Source organism: Moschus berezovskii, chromosome 17, assembly GCF_049115385.1.
Source record: "Moschus berezovskii isolate FMDL1 chromosome 17, NW_MosBer_1.0, whole genome shotgun sequence".
NCBI classification, from domain to species: Eukaryota; Metazoa; Chordata; class Mammalia; order Artiodactyla; family Moschidae; genus Moschus; species Moschus berezovskii.
In genome coordinates this window covers 64,977,625-64,994,223 of record NC_142476.1, presented here as the reverse complement: position 1 = coordinate 64,994,223, position 16,599 = coordinate 64,977,625, and the positions used below count along the sequence as shown (strand labels likewise).

Here is a 16,599-nt window from a genome sequence, read left to right as displayed (position 1 = left end):
ACAACAAACATACCACTTTTCATCCCTCAGACTGTCATAAACTAAAACAATTCAGTGTTGTGAAAAATCTGGAGAAGGGTGACTCTCACATAGTACTGGTAAAGACGTAAATAGCAAAGTCTTCTTGGAAGGCAATTTGCCATTTCTTATAACAATTTTAAATGTATAAACTTTAACCATTACCTCATCTTAGAAAAATTAGTGTACCAAAAAGGCCCATTTAATTATATCCCTTACAGTTCACTGTAAAGCAAAAATCAAAACAACTTGAATATCCATCAAAATGGAAATACTTAAGTACAATATAACGAATTTATCCTAAAGGAATCCAAGCAGCAATTAAAAAGAGGTAGATATAAATAGATTAAAATGGCCACATTTGGGCAGAAGGTGGGAGGGAGGGGACATATGTACACCTACGGTTAATTCATGATATGTATGACAGATATCAAACCAATATTGTAAACCAATCATCAATTAAAAATAATACATTATTTTTAAAAATGGCAACATTCCAAGATATTATTAAGATACAAAGAGTATAAAATAGTGTGTATGGTGCAGAGTATTGGAAAAAGCAACGCAAGATTTTAGTGTAGTTATATATGTGTGTAAATGCATTAAAAATAAACAGTAAGATATACTCCAAAAATTAATGATATAATTTTTTATGAAGAGAAAAAGATTTCTGCTTTGTACTCTAAGTTTTATGCTACTTAAATATTTCATATCTTCACATCTTACAGTATTTAAAAAAAACATTATCTTAAAGTGAATTCAGTGTTTCAAACTCACCGTCCATGCAGGTTAGGAGCTGGGCTACAATTCTTCGCTCCATATCTTTTGAAGCAATTTCTCTTTTGGGGGTAATAGCATCAATTTCATCAATAAAGAGGATACATGGTGCACTTGACTAGAAATAAGAATATCACCAAAAAAAATCATAAATGTAAATGTATTCCCTATACTGGTATGGTTAAATATATATGTTTTTTTCAATCTTATAGTTCAGAGACCATTCACCAAAAGAACTACCCTAAAGAAAGCAGTTTATACATATCTTACTGTACTGACTTTCACCAGGAAATGGGGAGACTGGAAAAGATGGGTACTAGACCATATGTTTATTAAGTAACAGCTGTCACGCATCGTACCAGCATCGCACTGGTTCAGAGAGAGCTAGATAAACACAGAACTAACTAATTTTTCCCTTTGTCTCTTTTATCCTCATTCATCATTGTCTTCACCACAAACACAAATGTCGTTACCTATCTTTCTGCTGTATGCCAATTAACAAACAAATCAAGCTCATTTTGGAAAACAGGTAACACCTTAAAGAATGTAGCTTTGCTCTGCATAGTACCCTTCCCACCCTCCACCGCACCTTCCATATGTGTCCACAGCTTTTCTAATGCCAGTCTATGTTTAGCTCACAGGAAACATCCTGACCAGGCCCACCTGTGAATGACTACAGGAAGGAAGAAACAAACACATTCCCTCTGTAGTCTGACTGGAATTAGGACTTTATCTCCTCTCCTTTTGGGAATAAAAGAAACCTATATCCTAACCCAGGGAGGATGGTTTGGGGGACACTAGTCGATCTTCTTCTTGGTCTGCTGGCTTTCCAAATAAAGTCACTAATTCCTTGCCCCAACTACCTGTTAACAATTTATTGACCTGCCACAGCAAGCAATACAGAGCTTGGACTAGGTAACAAATTTTGCTACTTTCTTACTATTTTAAAAAACATTTTAAGTACTGGTAAAATATACTTTTTCTTCTCAGCTTTGCATTTCAGATGCACTAGCCATATTCACCAGTCCCAATGTATTTGGGACGCATATGATGACAACATAAAATTAAACTTATCAGTAATTTTTACTTCTTAACCACAGTGATGACTAGTGACTGCTCAAATGAGCATGATGTCATAGCCAGTATTTACATGGCTTTTGCTATGTGTTAGACACTACATTAAAAATTTACATGAACCCTTTAATACAATCAACAACCCCATGAGATTTGATCAGTATTATTTGCTAGTAAGGAAACTCGGGGTTAAGAGTGGTTAAATCTCTTGCCCAAGAATACACAATTAGTATGTGGTGGCCTAAGGATTTGAACCTCTAACTTGAAAGTACATTTAACCATAACACTATACTGAAGATAAAACTAAAATGGAATACAAATGTCATCTTCCTCAGAAGTTCTTAAGCAGCCAAATTTTAATGAGTTATAATCAGAATAAAATCCAATCTGCAATTTCTCTGGTAATAGAATCATCTTTTCACAGCTTCAATTTTGAAAATAGAGAAGAGTTTATGCTGGCAAGTCTATGGTTGCTTTTATAATAATCCTTAAATGTTAAAATGTTCACACTGCTTACAGGTTGTCTGGGCAAACCTAAGTTGAGGAAAGTAAAAGTAAAAAAAAAATATCACAAGGATAATCTATTTTCAGCACATTGCTATCGGGTATGACAGTCAGAACTTCTCACCAATTATTTTATTTTCAGATTAAATAGATTATTTTACCCAACAATCAATTACTCTACTTTAAACATTTAGCCATCATGAGGAACAAATTACCATGTTTAGAAAAGAATGGCCAGTGGATACATTAACAAATACCAACCATAAAGAAAACAGGAACTTCCATATAGCCTTACACGATCTGACAACCTGACATTACAGTCATTAGCTGACTCACCACAGCTTGTTCAAATAGTTCTCTTAGCTTCTGTTCGGATTCTCCAGATACTCCAGATACAATTTCTGTAGCAGCTACTTTCAGAATTGGAAGACCAAGTTCCTATGCACAAATGTATTAAAAAATGACTAAATGTTCAAAGTTTCACTTACCTACTTTTTCTTTACTTAGTCCCTTTCTCAAAATTACATTTTTTAAATGACTAATTTTCTGAGGAATGTCGTATCTTTTTGTACTGTTCCAATGAAAAACATTACTTAAAAATCTGAAATTTTATCCAAACACATTGACTGGATACCTTCTACTTATTTTTACTTTACAGATATCATAAAATAAATAAAGGGTCTTGAATCTTAAGAAATATATTTGCCCTTAATTAGAGCTGAGCCAAAACAAATTTATGTTATTTATCTCCTGGATGTGAAACAGCAGGGAGTTGTGACACAGTCATTTCCCACACACTCTACTGGCGTTTCTCCCACCAAAGCAACCCAGAGAAGTAGCCAGTAACAAGTCAGAGGAGGCAGATTCTTAAAGGAAGAGAATCTACCACTGTCCCACCAATATAACTGGCAACAACCCATCCTAAACCCTACTATTCTTCTGACTATCTTGAAATTTCACTTCTTCAATGATACTCTTTAACCCTAATTCTTAACATGGGTAAAAGGAACATACCAACAACATACCACAGAGCATTCTGCACTTCTTCTGTCTCCCACTCAGTGTAATCGCAACAATGAAGCAACATTTATGTGTGTGAAAGACAGTTTAATGTGTCTCGTGTATTAGATCGAAAAACCCCTTACAGATAAAAACTGAGTTTCTTGCACTTATCACTATATCTCAATGTCTGGCATGCACTAGTCACACAAAAGATTTAACAAATGAATAAATGAGGCAAATCAATCAATCTCTCCTATAAAAATAATTTTCTTTCAAAGCACACTATAACTGACATAGTGTGCTACTCTTCAAACTAAACTTACTTGGACATTTTGCATTTTACAGTTTCCAAGAGGCCTGATGGGGCTAAAATTAAAATTGCTAACTTTTTATTTTGCCAACTGAGTATCTATTATCACCATTTTAGAAAGAACATTTTTACACTAAAAAGGATAAAAACATGACTCTGGATGGAAATTCTGAATAAATTTGGTTCTATGTAAAATATGATCCTCCAGTTTTATTTTACTGCTCTTGAAAACCACTAGCTTAAAGGGAAAGAACAGTGACTAAAAACAAGAACTAAAACAATGGATAAGAACGAGAACTAAAACAAGAACTATGGGTTAAAAAAATAGGTTGCTTATATTATTTGGCTTCCCACCCAATCGTTGCCATATAATTGGATACATTAAAAAAAAAAAAAAAAACCATCTCACAAACAGCAGCATGAAAAGAATGAAGAAGGGATCAGTTGCCCTGAGAATACGCCAAGTCTGGTTCAAGTTGACCAATGAGAAAAAATAAAAACAAATAACAACAAAAGAACAAAAGCAAACAAACGTCAGTAAACCTCACCCCAGCAATCGCGTGTGCAAGTAATGTCTTCCCACAGCCTGGTGGTCCATGAAGAAGAACTCCACGTGGGGGTATGACGCCCAGGTGGTGGTACACCTCTGGGTGCCGCATGTGTATGAGCATCTTGCAGACCTCCTGCAGAAATAAACAGGAAGGATGTCCTTCACAGCCCCAAAGAGAATGAATCAATGTGGAATGAAAGGACCTGTTCTTTGGAGCAGCAACATGCTTTAGATTTACACCTCAGTTTGAATCCTGTTTTGGTAACTGGCACGAGGCATTAGCAATAACCCCTCTCTAAGCTGGGAAAGGTTGGGGGCGGGAGGAGAAGGGGACAACGGAGAATGAGATGGCTGGATGGCATCACCGACTCTGTGGACATGAGTTTGAGTGTACTCCGGGAGTTGGTGATGGACAGGGAGGCCTGGCGTGCTGTAATTCATGGGGTCGCGGAGAGTCGGACACGACTGAGCGACTAAACTGAACTGAACTGAAGCTTCTGTCCAAAGGGTAATAATACCTACCTTGCAGAAAGAATGAATCGTAACTATACAATAACTGAAACAAAGTAAACACAAAAAATCACTAACCATTACAACTGTTAAAGTGCTACTCCTGATAAAGCAAGTATCTTATGCATACTAACTAAAATGGTGAAAAAAATGAAGATGTGTTTCTTGTATCCCTCATGACCCTGAAGGGGACAAGTCAAGCTTGCCCTTCTCACCTTCCTGGCCTCCTTTTCTATACTCAGTTCCTATCAGATACAAAGAGGAAGGCCTTATCTGAATACCTGATTGGCAATATATCCATTTGAAGTAGAAATTCTGAATCTGAACTAACTTTTAATGTTGTATCATTGCCGCCAACATCTTCGAACTTCACACTGGAGATCTGTAACTCTAGCCCCTTGGCTTTAGCTGGTAAACAAAAAAGGAAGAGGTGAAAAGATTAGTGATCCAGTAGTGACTCAGAACTATACTGAATAATCTTTATAATAATAAACAAAGGTCCATTAGATACTGAAATATTTTGTAGTAAATGTCTCTACACATAGGAGGTTCCCCAGGCCAAACAGCCTGGAACCACGATGTCTCGCTCAGAGCAAACACAGCCGCCGCCACCCACGAGACTTCCATCTCACCTTTCTTCTGCAGGACAGCTTCTATTTCCCCATCTACTTCCTGAAGATCTTCTTTCTTCTTTTGTCCTCCTTTGCTGTTTAGCTTGCCTTTTCTTTTTTTGTTACTCTCCAGAAGAGAAGAATCTTTTGAATTCTGGAAAAAAAAAATTAAATGTGTCATGCTTGAAATTAGGCTATTTAAAAAAAGAGGGTAGGGGGCATTACTAAAAAAATAAATAAATAAAAACACATTTCAGCCCTGGTACTTTCACCCATTAGCTATTTCCAACATTTTAGCTTAAGGGTGACCTCTGCTGGGGATTTCCTTTTCCACAACCTTAATGCTCAGTTTACTTCCTAAAACCTGAAAAACCTTTCCAGAATCTTCTAGTTAGAATTAATCTCTTCTTCACACTCTCAGAACACTGCATTTGCAACTGTGGTAGAGCCTATACAATCTGCTTGTAAATGAGTGGCTCACCTGTCTATGTTATTTCTTCCTCACTGAGCTGTGTGCTTCTGGACTTAAGATAATAGCATTCATCTTTTCTTTCTCACTGAGCCTTTTATGTAGTTGGTATTCATCTGATGTCTAATCAATCACTAAATTAAATAGGACTAGAAAGCTGCTCTGACAGCCACATAATTCAATATAAAAGTCAAGCTTTGTCCTTGACCTTGCCAACAATAATAATGTTCTTTAAAGACAAAGTAAATAGATTTGGAAAAGGCCTATTAATAATTCAGAAGCAGAGGGGAGAGGCTTTGCCAAATCAAAGAGATTGCTGCTTGAAAACCATTTAGAATGGCATCACCCGAGAGAAACATAATACCACCCACATATGCAATCTTAAATGTTCTAGCTGTCATTGTTTAGTTGCTAAGTCATGTCCAACTTTCTTATGACCCCATGGGCTATAGCTCACCAAGCTCCTCTGTCCATGGGATTTCCTAGGCAAGAATACTGGAATGGGTTGTCATTTCCTACTCCAGGGGATCTTCCTAACCAGGGATTGAACCCACGTCTCCTGCATTGGCAGACATATTCTTAACCATTGCACCACCAGGGAAGCTCAAATATTCTAGTAGCCACATTTAAAAAAGGAAAAAATAAGTGAAAGTATATTTTAAGAAAATAATAATCTATTTTATTTAACCAAATATATTCAAAACAGTATCAACATATAGTCAGTTTAAGAATTATTAAAATGTTTTACACTGTTTTTACAATAAGTTGTCAAAGTCCAGTGGATATTTTATATCTACTGCACATCTTAATTCAGACACTAACTTTTCATGGGAAATACTTGATGTGTTTATATTTTATAAAATCTATAGCTGAAAAAGTATATTCACATACCCAAGTTATTTAAAATATACATAGAAGTTTTCTAATAACTAAACTAACTGATAGTTTTTACATTTAAATTAAAAATTCAGTTCCTCATTAGCACTAGCCACATTTCAGCGGCTCAACAGACACAGGTAGCTAACATTTCCCATACCAGACAGCGAGACCCGGAGCACAAGCAGCCACTCTACTGGGAGACAGATTACCATAAACCCCCTCTGCCAGACGTTAAAAGAATCAGGTAAGAACGATGTCCAATGTGCTCATTTTGCAATAATCCATCAAGCTTTACTTTTCTTTACATATGGTATATTCCAATTTAAAAAGATAAAAAAAAGGGACTTCCCTGGTTGTCCGGTGGCTGAGACTCCTTGCTGCCAACACAGGAGGCTTGGGCTTGATCCCTTATTGGAAAACTAGATCCCACATGCTACAACGAAGAGTTTGCACGCTGCAACTACGACCCAGAGCAGCTAAATAATTTTTTTTTAAGTTAATAAAAAAAAAATATTTTAAGTATCTATTTGTTTTATCCATTTTCACAGTATATCTGTTTATGTTGGCTCCCTCGAAGCATTATCCTAAACTGAAAATAAACCACACAGATATTTCAGCAGCTACCCTCCCTTCTATCTACAATCATCAATTTTCTGTGATGCACACCAGAGGCAGTTACTTCTTAACTTTCACTAATAAAAACAACTCAGGAGGTTTATCAGGCACTAATTCACAAACTAACAACTTCACACTAGACATATTTTAGCCAGGGACACATTATTAAACAAAGTCCCTCCTCTCTTGGAGTTGCCATTCTTATACAACAACCCAAAAACAATTATACAGTCATTCTAAATACTTAAAATATAGTGATTTTTTTTTTTTTTAAGTACTTGGAAAAAGTAGGGTTAGGAAACAGAATATCCAACAATGTGCTATTTTACATGTCCGGGAAGGCCTCTCTGGGAAGATCACAAGTTAAACAAGATGTGAAGAAATGATGGAGGGATTTCCCTGGTGGTCCAGTGATGAAGACTTCAAACTCTCAACAGAGGAGCACAGTTGACTGATCCCTCCCAGGTCGGGGAACTAAGATCCCACATGCTGCACAGTGCAGCCAAGAATAGGAATCAATTTAAAAATTAAAAGAAGAAATGACAGAGTAAGCCACAGGAATCTGGGGAAAGATGTTCCAAACAGAAACTACAAGTGTGACTCTCCCAAATGAGAGAAGGGTTAGCGTATTCTAGAAACAGCAAGAAGGCCAGTTGTGGCTGAGGCTAAACTGGGAGGTGGGAGAGGGGAGCAGGAGATAAGATTAAAGAGACAGCAGGGAGCCAAGTCAGGCAGGGCTGCCAACTGCAAAAGATTTCTGACTGAAGACTGAATGAAGCCACTGGAGGGTTTTTAATAAAAGAATGACAATCATCAGACTTAACTCATAAAAAAGATATCTCTGTGTGTAGAATAAACTAGGGGATCAAACACAGAAGCAGTTGAAAATTATTTCAAAAGTTAAGGGAAGAAAGGGAAGAAGCTTGGAACAGGACGAAAATGATGACCATAGTGGGAAGTGAGCAAATTCTATCTCAAGTTCCTAAGCCTTTTACACAACACAAGAATCTACTTGGTATTACATTCAATGAAAAGGGTGTAATGTATTCCAACTACACGGGCTAAAATGCCACCATAAAAAATACCTCTATCTCAGAGATCGGCTTCTTATCATTACACTTCTCATCTGATAGGTCCGAGAAAAAACTGTCCTTCTTTCCACCTGGGGTTTTGTCAATAAACCATCCTCCTTCGGAACCTCCAGCAGGGGTCTTCGAAGGAACAGAGCCTGTTCTGGAAGTTATCCGTGGTGATGAAGTAATGGTTTCTTTTTGTTCCATCTCAGGAGTACTTGAAACAGAATCAGGATTTCCTTTCCGATACAAGGAAAGCAGGGAAGTGTTCATATGATTTGCTGACTGGTGGAAACATGATTTTAGCATAAATTACTCAATAGGCACTCATGAAAATGTGATTACCTGTATTAAGAAGTTTTCTATATTTTCTTCTCAATACCTTTTCCCAAAACAATTATAGTCAGAAAATACATGTGCTCACAATACAATACTTCACAAATATTTACTATTCAAAAAGATATACCCCCTCCATTCTAAGTTAATGTACAAATTTATAACTGGCAAATAAAACCAAATAAGAAAGGTTGTTTTTAAAACACGAAGTATGAAAATGAGCTGGTAGGCAATTACTATCCTATCAATTCAACTAGATCAAATATAACCATATCATCATGACTTTTCTGGCCATTCGCTTCCCTTCTTTTCCCCTGTGTAACAGGCTATACACACAAATACTGGAAGGATGGCCAATCCATGAGTTCAATGCTCCACACAGAAACATTCAATTATTTACTAATGAAGATGTTCAAAGTCTCTTACTTTACTGATCTTTTCTGAGAAGGATTCAAAATGATTTTCTAAATATCAAAGTTGGTTCATTAAATATCTGGCTTACCTGTGTGTCTGGGTAATCGTCCATACTTGAATCATCAGAATAGCTTTCAGTATACCTCAGTAAAAAGAAAAGAAATGTAAATGATTTCCTCCCACATCCTAAAAAAAATACTACTCAAAACAAGAAAATATACTGAGGCAAAATACTATGGTGGTAAAGAATCCAGGCTTTGGAATCAGAGAAATGTGGATTCAAAATACAGCTTAAAAAAAAAAAAAATCCATCTTCACCAGACACTAGCTTTGTTAACCTGAGCCTCAGCTTCCTTATCTATAAAACGGAGATTATAAATGATGTCTATCTCACTGGCTTATCAGATTTCCAGATGGCACAGTGGTAAAGAATCTGCCTGCCAGTGCAGGAGATACAAGAGACGCAGATTTGATCCCTGGGTTGGGAAGATCCCCTGGAGGAGAGCACAGCAACCCACTCCAGTATTCTTGCCTGGGAAATCCCATGGACAGAGGAGCTTAGCAGGCTATAGTCCATAGGGTTGCAAAGAGTCAGACACGACTGAGCACGAACACACTGGCTTATCAGATGATTAAATAAAAGCTTTTAAAAAACTGTTTTGCCCTACAATTCATGCTCTACAAAATTAATTATAAAGAGTTAAATGAAATGCCCCAGATACAAGAAAAAAGTATAGGTAATTTTTCTACATATTCTTGTGATAGAGGTCTAAGTTATTAGCATAAATCATAAAAGAACAGATTGAAAGATATGACTAGGTAAAGATGTGTAATTTTTCTAATTAAAAGACACTATAAACAAAAATAAAATGCAAATGGCAAACTGTGACAAGCATTTGTAATACATATAAAAAGAAATACTATTTTACACAAAGAGCTCTGACAATAAGGAAAATTCAAATAGATCTCAAATGAAAAACAAAATCCATAAATAAGCAATTCACAAAGGAAACACAAAATTAGTTATCAAAATATTACAAGTGAAAATAACACAATCAACTTTTTGCCTATAAAACTGGCAAAGATTAAATAATAGTATATGTAACTAGGACTGCAAGTATGTTGAAAAATGCAATATTTATATAAAACTGTTGGGAATACAAACCAAAGGCAACTTTTTTGTATGGCAACTCCATACGTACCAGAAATTTAAAAAATATAAATCTTTTTGATCCTAGAAATACCGCTTCAGGACTTCAACATTAAAAAAGAAATCTGTACAAAGATATATACACTAAAGGATTATTTATTACATATACAATAGTGCAAAAATGGAAACAATTATATGCCCACAAATGTGGAACTAATTATAAGAACTATGGTAAAGCCAAATGAAAAAGGAGCAGCTATAAAGAACGAAAAGGAGTTATCATCCATAGATGCTACAGTTATTAAAAGGAAAACAAAAGAGTATCTGAAAAACTTTTATGTCAATAAATGCCACAAATTTTCAATGCCAAAATGCCAAAATAGGTGAAATGAACACATTTTTTTAAAAGTACAATTTACCAATGCTGATGTAAGGAAAAAAAAGGGGGACGAGACCTGTCTACCAAAATTAAATGTTATCAAACTCCTATCCACAAAAAAGACTCCAGGCCCGACGAATTCTGGATGGACTCTAAGAAACGTTCCAGAACAAAGTAACAGTAACATTATACAAACTTGTTCATAAACTAGAGACCAAAAAAACCACACACTTTCCAACTAAAATTATAAGGCCAGTATAATAAAAGTCTGAAGAGGTTAGATAAGTACCCTGCTGGAACTCATACCAAAACCTGACAAAGAGCAAAAAAAGAAAGAAAAAATTCGGATCAATGTGAATACATATGTAAACATCTACAGAAAAATATTAGTAAATAGAATTTAAAAATATATAAAAAAGATAATGTATTAGGACCAAGTAGCAGGTTTGTGGCAGGAATGCAAGATTGGTTTATCACTCAAAAATCAATAAAATTCACCAGATTCATAGAATAAAGGGAGAAAGCCAATAATAAAACCCTTAAATATCCACCTAAAATGCATCTGACGAATGTTATACCTATTCATGATGAAATCTTTCAGCAAACTAGGAATATTAGGAAACTTTCTCAATCTGATAAAGAACACCTTTTAAAAAAACCTACATCTAACATACATTTTGTTGCTTAGTCTCAAAGTCGTGTTCAACTCTTTGCGACTCCATGGACAGTAGCCAACCAGGCTCCTCTGTCCTTGGGATTCCCCAGGCAAGAATACTGGAGTGGGTTGCCATTTCCTTTGCTGCTGCTGCTGCTGCTAAGTCACTTCAGTTGTGTCCGACTCTGTGTGACCCCATAGACGGAAGCCCATCAGGCTCCCCCGTCCCTGGGATTCTCCAGGCAAGAACGCTGGAGTGGGTTGCCATTGCCTTCTCCGGCCATTTCCTTTACAGGCTATCTAAAGTCCTGATAATACCAAACGCTGGTAATATGTAGAACTCTCACATGGTAACAGGAACTCTCACATACTGCTGATGCAAAGGTAAAATGATACAAACATTCTGGAAAAGAGTCTGGCAGTCTCTTATAAAGGTAAATATGCAGTTACCATATGACTCAGCTATTCCGGTTCCAGTATTAAGAAATGATAACACTCCCCACAAAAATGCCAGTACATAAGTAATCATAGTAGCTTTATTTGTAAAAACCAAAAAATGAAAAACAACCCAACTGTCTGTTAATATGTAAGCAGATTTAAAAAAATAGTGCTATATACATACATACATACATACAGGGCAATAAAAAGCAATGGAATTTTGATACACACAACACTGATAAATCTCAAACTAATTATCCTGAATGAAAGAATCTAAATTTTTAAAGTATTAATGCATACTCTGCAATTCCATTTATACAAAATTCTAGAAAATATAGACATATACCAACAGAAAGCAAATCAAAGGCTACCTCAGAATAGGAATGGAAGGAAAAATAAAGTGCAAATGGGTGCAAGAAAATTTGTGAAGTTGATGGATATCCTTAGTATCTTGCTTAGGGTAATGGTTTAATGAGTGTATACATATGTCAAAACTCAATACACTGTACACTTTAAAAATGTACCACTAATTGTACGTCAATTATACTGCAATATAGTCATAAAAGTGTCAACAATATTCCTTCTTAAACAAAAAATTGACACCTTTTTATATACCTGGCATTGTATTAGGATAGAGAAAGTTCTGTAAGTAACACAAACAATCTCATATGCCATATGATAGAAACACTATACTAAGTATCTATGAGTTAAGGAAAAGCTGAGAAAGGAGTCCAAAAGGCCTGAAAGGCAAGAAAGCTGACTCTTGAAGGCTGAGTGAAAGTTCATGAAGGGGAAATGAACACTCCAGCTATAGAAAACCACCCACACAAAGGTACAAAGAATCTAACCTCCCTGAGGAACAGGGAGTATTCAGCATGTCTGAAGTAAGTCTGGAGAGGTTAGGTAAGTATTCTGCCGGAACTTGTTGGCAATGAAGAGCCAAGTTATCCTACTTGGAAGTTTTACAAGTAGGAATGTAACATGATCAGATTAATGTGTTAGAGAAACCCTCCACTCTGCAATCCTTACTCATTATCCTCTTCACCGTGTCTTGCTCTTTTGGCCAGATGTTCATCTTCTAATTCTGCTAGATCCTTATGTTCTTTCTCACTTCTAATTATGCTAAAAACTGAAACAAATAGAAAAATGCCATGAGCTAAAACAATTCTATGACTTCATTAATAATTCAGCTCTAACACTAAAAGACTCACCTTTTTCCACCTGAATCCTAAAGGCATTTCTTTTCCTTCGACCATAGTCTATACTGAAAAAAAAAACATAATAAGAAGTTTAGTACCATGGTCTCCACCAATATTTTCCCATTAAGTTCAATCTAAATTGAGAACATAACCTTACCTGTATATATGATTATGTCACTACACTTACATTAACCATAAGCCTATTTTCAAATAAATTCTATGTTTGTATTTTAACTCCTCTAATTTTCCTTGACTAGAAATAGGGTTACAGCCGCAGCAAAGCTGCCAGCTTGTACTGAGGAAGACAGAGGAGGGATGAAACGAAGGAAGGCTACTGGACTTCTTGGATCCCACAAGACAAGCCAAAAGAACAATGCAGCTGTGAACATGTGTTACCCTTCAAAACAATGAAAGGCGGCTCCAAGGGAAGCTCCAAAGTTGGCAGGGCTGCCACTGACACCAGGCACTCAGGGCACACAGGCCCAGGCAGAGGCACTGTCTCTTGCATGGTTCCAAATAGCAGGGCAGTCATTCTAGTGAGTTCAGAGGACAGAGCACTGAGTCAAAAACAATTATTCTCAAAGTCTAGTGAATCTGCCTTGCCAGGTTTTGGACTTGCTTGAGACTGTGACACCTTTCCTCTTCCCAATTTCTCCTTTTGGAATGAGAATGTTCATCCTATGCCTGTCCCATCATATTCAGGAAACAGGTTAAGTTGTTGTCTGACTTCACAAGTTCACGGACAGGAATTTTACCTCAGGAGGAACTATACCTCCGGTCACACCCACGCAAGCATGTTAGTTACTCAGTCATGTCCAACTCTTTGCAACTCCATGGACTGTAACCCACCAGGTTCCTCTGTCCATGGAATTCTCCAGGCAAGAATACTGGAGTGAGTTGACAACTCATTCTCCAAGTCACACCCGTACTTGAGTTAAATGATATTCAGATGAGATTTTGGATTCAGAGTTGATGCTGAAATTGGTTGAGAACTTCTGGGGCTGCTGGGATGGACAGAGTATATTTGCAAACAATGAAGGCATGAATTTTGGCGGGCAAAAGGGCAGTGTTAGGAGCTGAACTGTGTCCACCTAAAATTCATAATGTTTAAGTCCTAATCCTCAGTATCTCAGGATGTACCTGTTTTTGGAGATAAGGCTTTTAAAGATGCAACTAAAGGGAGGAAGGTAGGAGGGGGGTTCAGGATGGGAGGGACACATGCATACCTGTGGTGGATTCATGCTGATGTATGGCAAAAAACCATCACAATATTGTAAACTAATTATCCTCCAACTAAAATCAATTAATTTAAATAAACAGATACATTAAAAAAAAGAAAAAGATGTAACTAAAGGGACTTCCCTGGAGGTCCAGAGGTTAAGACACTGCACTGCCAATGCAGGGGGCATAGGTTCAATCCCTGGTCAGGGAATAAGATCCCACATGGCGTGCAGTATAGCCAAAAGATAAAAGAGGTAACTAAGGTAAAATGAAGCCATATGGGTGGGCCCTAATCCAATATGACCAGTGTCTTCTTAGAATAAGAGATTAGGATAAAGACGCACACAGAAGGAAGACCACGTAGAGACGCAGGGAGAAGAGAGCCATCTGCAAGTCAGGAAGAGACCTCAAAAAGAAACCAATCCTGACAACTCCTAGATTGTGAACCTGTAGCCTCCACAACATTAAGGAATACAATTTCTGTGGTTTAAGCCACCTAGTCTATGATGCTTTTTGATGGCAGCCTTAGCAAACTAACATACAGACAAAGGGAGAGAAGAAAACAGAGACACAAATATACAAAGCAGGGATAATTAATGAGACAAGATATCAGAAGACCTGGAATTGAGGCACAAAAGGATTTAATCTTTAGAGCAAAGACTACATGAGTGACACATTTTTAGATAGTCAGGAAGCTGAAGGAGATCACGCCTGATTGTTTTCATTTGTAAGTGAAGAAAAGAAGTAATACTGAAGCAGTGAGTAAGATGCTGCAATCTAAGAAGTAGCCATTTTCATTAATAACAAGGGCAGCTCCTTGCATATAACTGGTGCTTGATAAATGCTTATATAAATGAACCGAGTTTTAAACCTGTAGATTGGTAAACTAAAGCTAGCAGCTATAAATATCAACTGGAAATTTAGGCAGGATGGAAATTTAAAAAATGGTTGGAAAGGGGCTTCCATGGTGGCTCAGTGGTAAAGAATCCCCTGCCAATGCAGGTGGCATGGGTTTGAATCTGGGCCCAGGAAAATCCCACATGCTGTAGGACAACTAAGCCCATGTGCCACAACTACTGAGCCTGTGCTCTAGAGCCCAGGAGCAACAACTACGGAGCCCAAAAGCTCTAAAGCATAGGCTCGGCAACAAGAGGAGCCCCTGCAATAAGAAGCCCAAGTACCATAACTAGAGAGTAGTTCCTGATGGCCACAAGAGGAAAGCCCTCACAGCATGAAGACCCAGCACAGTCATGTAAATAAATAAACAAATAAATCTTAAAAAACAAAATGGTAGGAAAGAAAAGCAAAAATCTGGAGACTACATTTCTTTACCTGTACATTCTTTGTAAATCAGATGCTAAGACTCCAGTGTCCACGTATTTGCCACATCTGTTACTGGTGAGGTACTAAAACAGAAAACATGATAAATATAACACAATAATTCAAACTCAGTGATTGTAATCAACAACTAAGCGATCAAGCTATTCGAACATGTTATACTTTAAAGTAAACTCTTCATTAATAAAGTATGCTAGAAACATAAATAAAAATCACCAGATAATTGCCAAGTCAGAATCAAAGAATTTAATTAACATTATTAATCACTATGGCAATGCAATAACAATAACCAGAATGGCGATAAGGCAGTGAGAGCTTATTATATCCTAGATTCCCAACCACACCACAGCAAAGCACTGAACTCGTAAGAGCACTAAGGGATATTTTAAATTTGAAGGAACACAATAACATTTGATCCGTCCATCTGCAGGAACTACACATGACCCTTGAACAACATGGGTTTGAACTGCACCAGTCCACTTATAGCAGATTTTTTCAATAAATACATTTTACAGTACTACATGTTCCAGGGCTGGTTGAATATGCCAATATAGAACCACAAATATTAAAAGCCAACTATAGCTACACACAGATTTTCAAATGAATGGGGCTGGGGGGAGAAGAGGATGTTGGCATCCCAACCCTCATATTGTTCAAGGGTCAACTGTACTAGCCTGAGACAATTCATGGTTTCAATATTAAAGCACCTTCTGAGGATGTCATGTCTTTGCAAAACTGGATTTCCAGCATTTGCTATAATAAAAATCAAGGTGGAACAGGAAATGAATAGCAGTGTCAATCTGATCGCAAAGCATGAGAAGTGGTGCAGTGCCCAAAAGGCACACAAATTTCACCAGTAAATAACTGTGGTTATTTAATTATGAAATATTGGGTCAGCCAAAGTAAAAAATCTGAATGGACTTTTTGGCCAACCCAATACAAACGTATTGGGGCCTGGGCTTCCCTGGTGGCTCAGTTGGTAAAAAATCCACCTGCAATGCAGGAGACCTGGGTTCGAATCCTGGGTTGAGAAAATCCCCTGGGGAAGGAAAGCGCTACCCATTCCAGTATTCTGGC

The 16,599-nt window shown here is 37.0% G+C and overlaps 1 protein-coding gene across 5 annotated transcripts in view; it reads right to left on the bottom strand.

Moving 5' to 3' along the window:
- Nucleotides 1-16,599, bottom strand: part of NVL (nuclear VCP like) — a 98,696-nt gene that overhangs the window by 77,968 nt on the left and 4,129 nt on the right. For all 5 annotated transcript variants that reach the window (XM_055419816.2, XM_055419815.2, XM_055419814.2 and 2 more), the window contains 10 exons: nt 15,517-15,590; nt 12,976-13,028; nt 12,794-12,893; nt 9,231-9,285; nt 8,405-8,677; nt 5,378-5,510; nt 5,077-5,153; nt 4,234-4,368; nt 2,710-2,811; nt 796-913 (listed from right to left, as the gene is read on the bottom strand). In XM_055419816.2, coding sequence (XP_055275791.2) covers nt 796-913; nt 2,710-2,811; nt 4,234-4,368; nt 5,077-5,153; nt 5,378-5,510; nt 8,405-8,677; nt 9,231-9,285; nt 12,794-12,893; nt 12,976-13,028; nt 15,517-15,590 — 1,120 coding nt within the window. The remainder of the gene's footprint in view (nt 1-795; nt 914-2,709; nt 2,812-4,233; nt 4,369-5,076; nt 5,154-5,377; nt 5,511-8,404; nt 8,678-9,230; nt 9,286-12,793; nt 12,894-12,975; nt 13,029-15,516; nt 15,591-16,599) is intronic.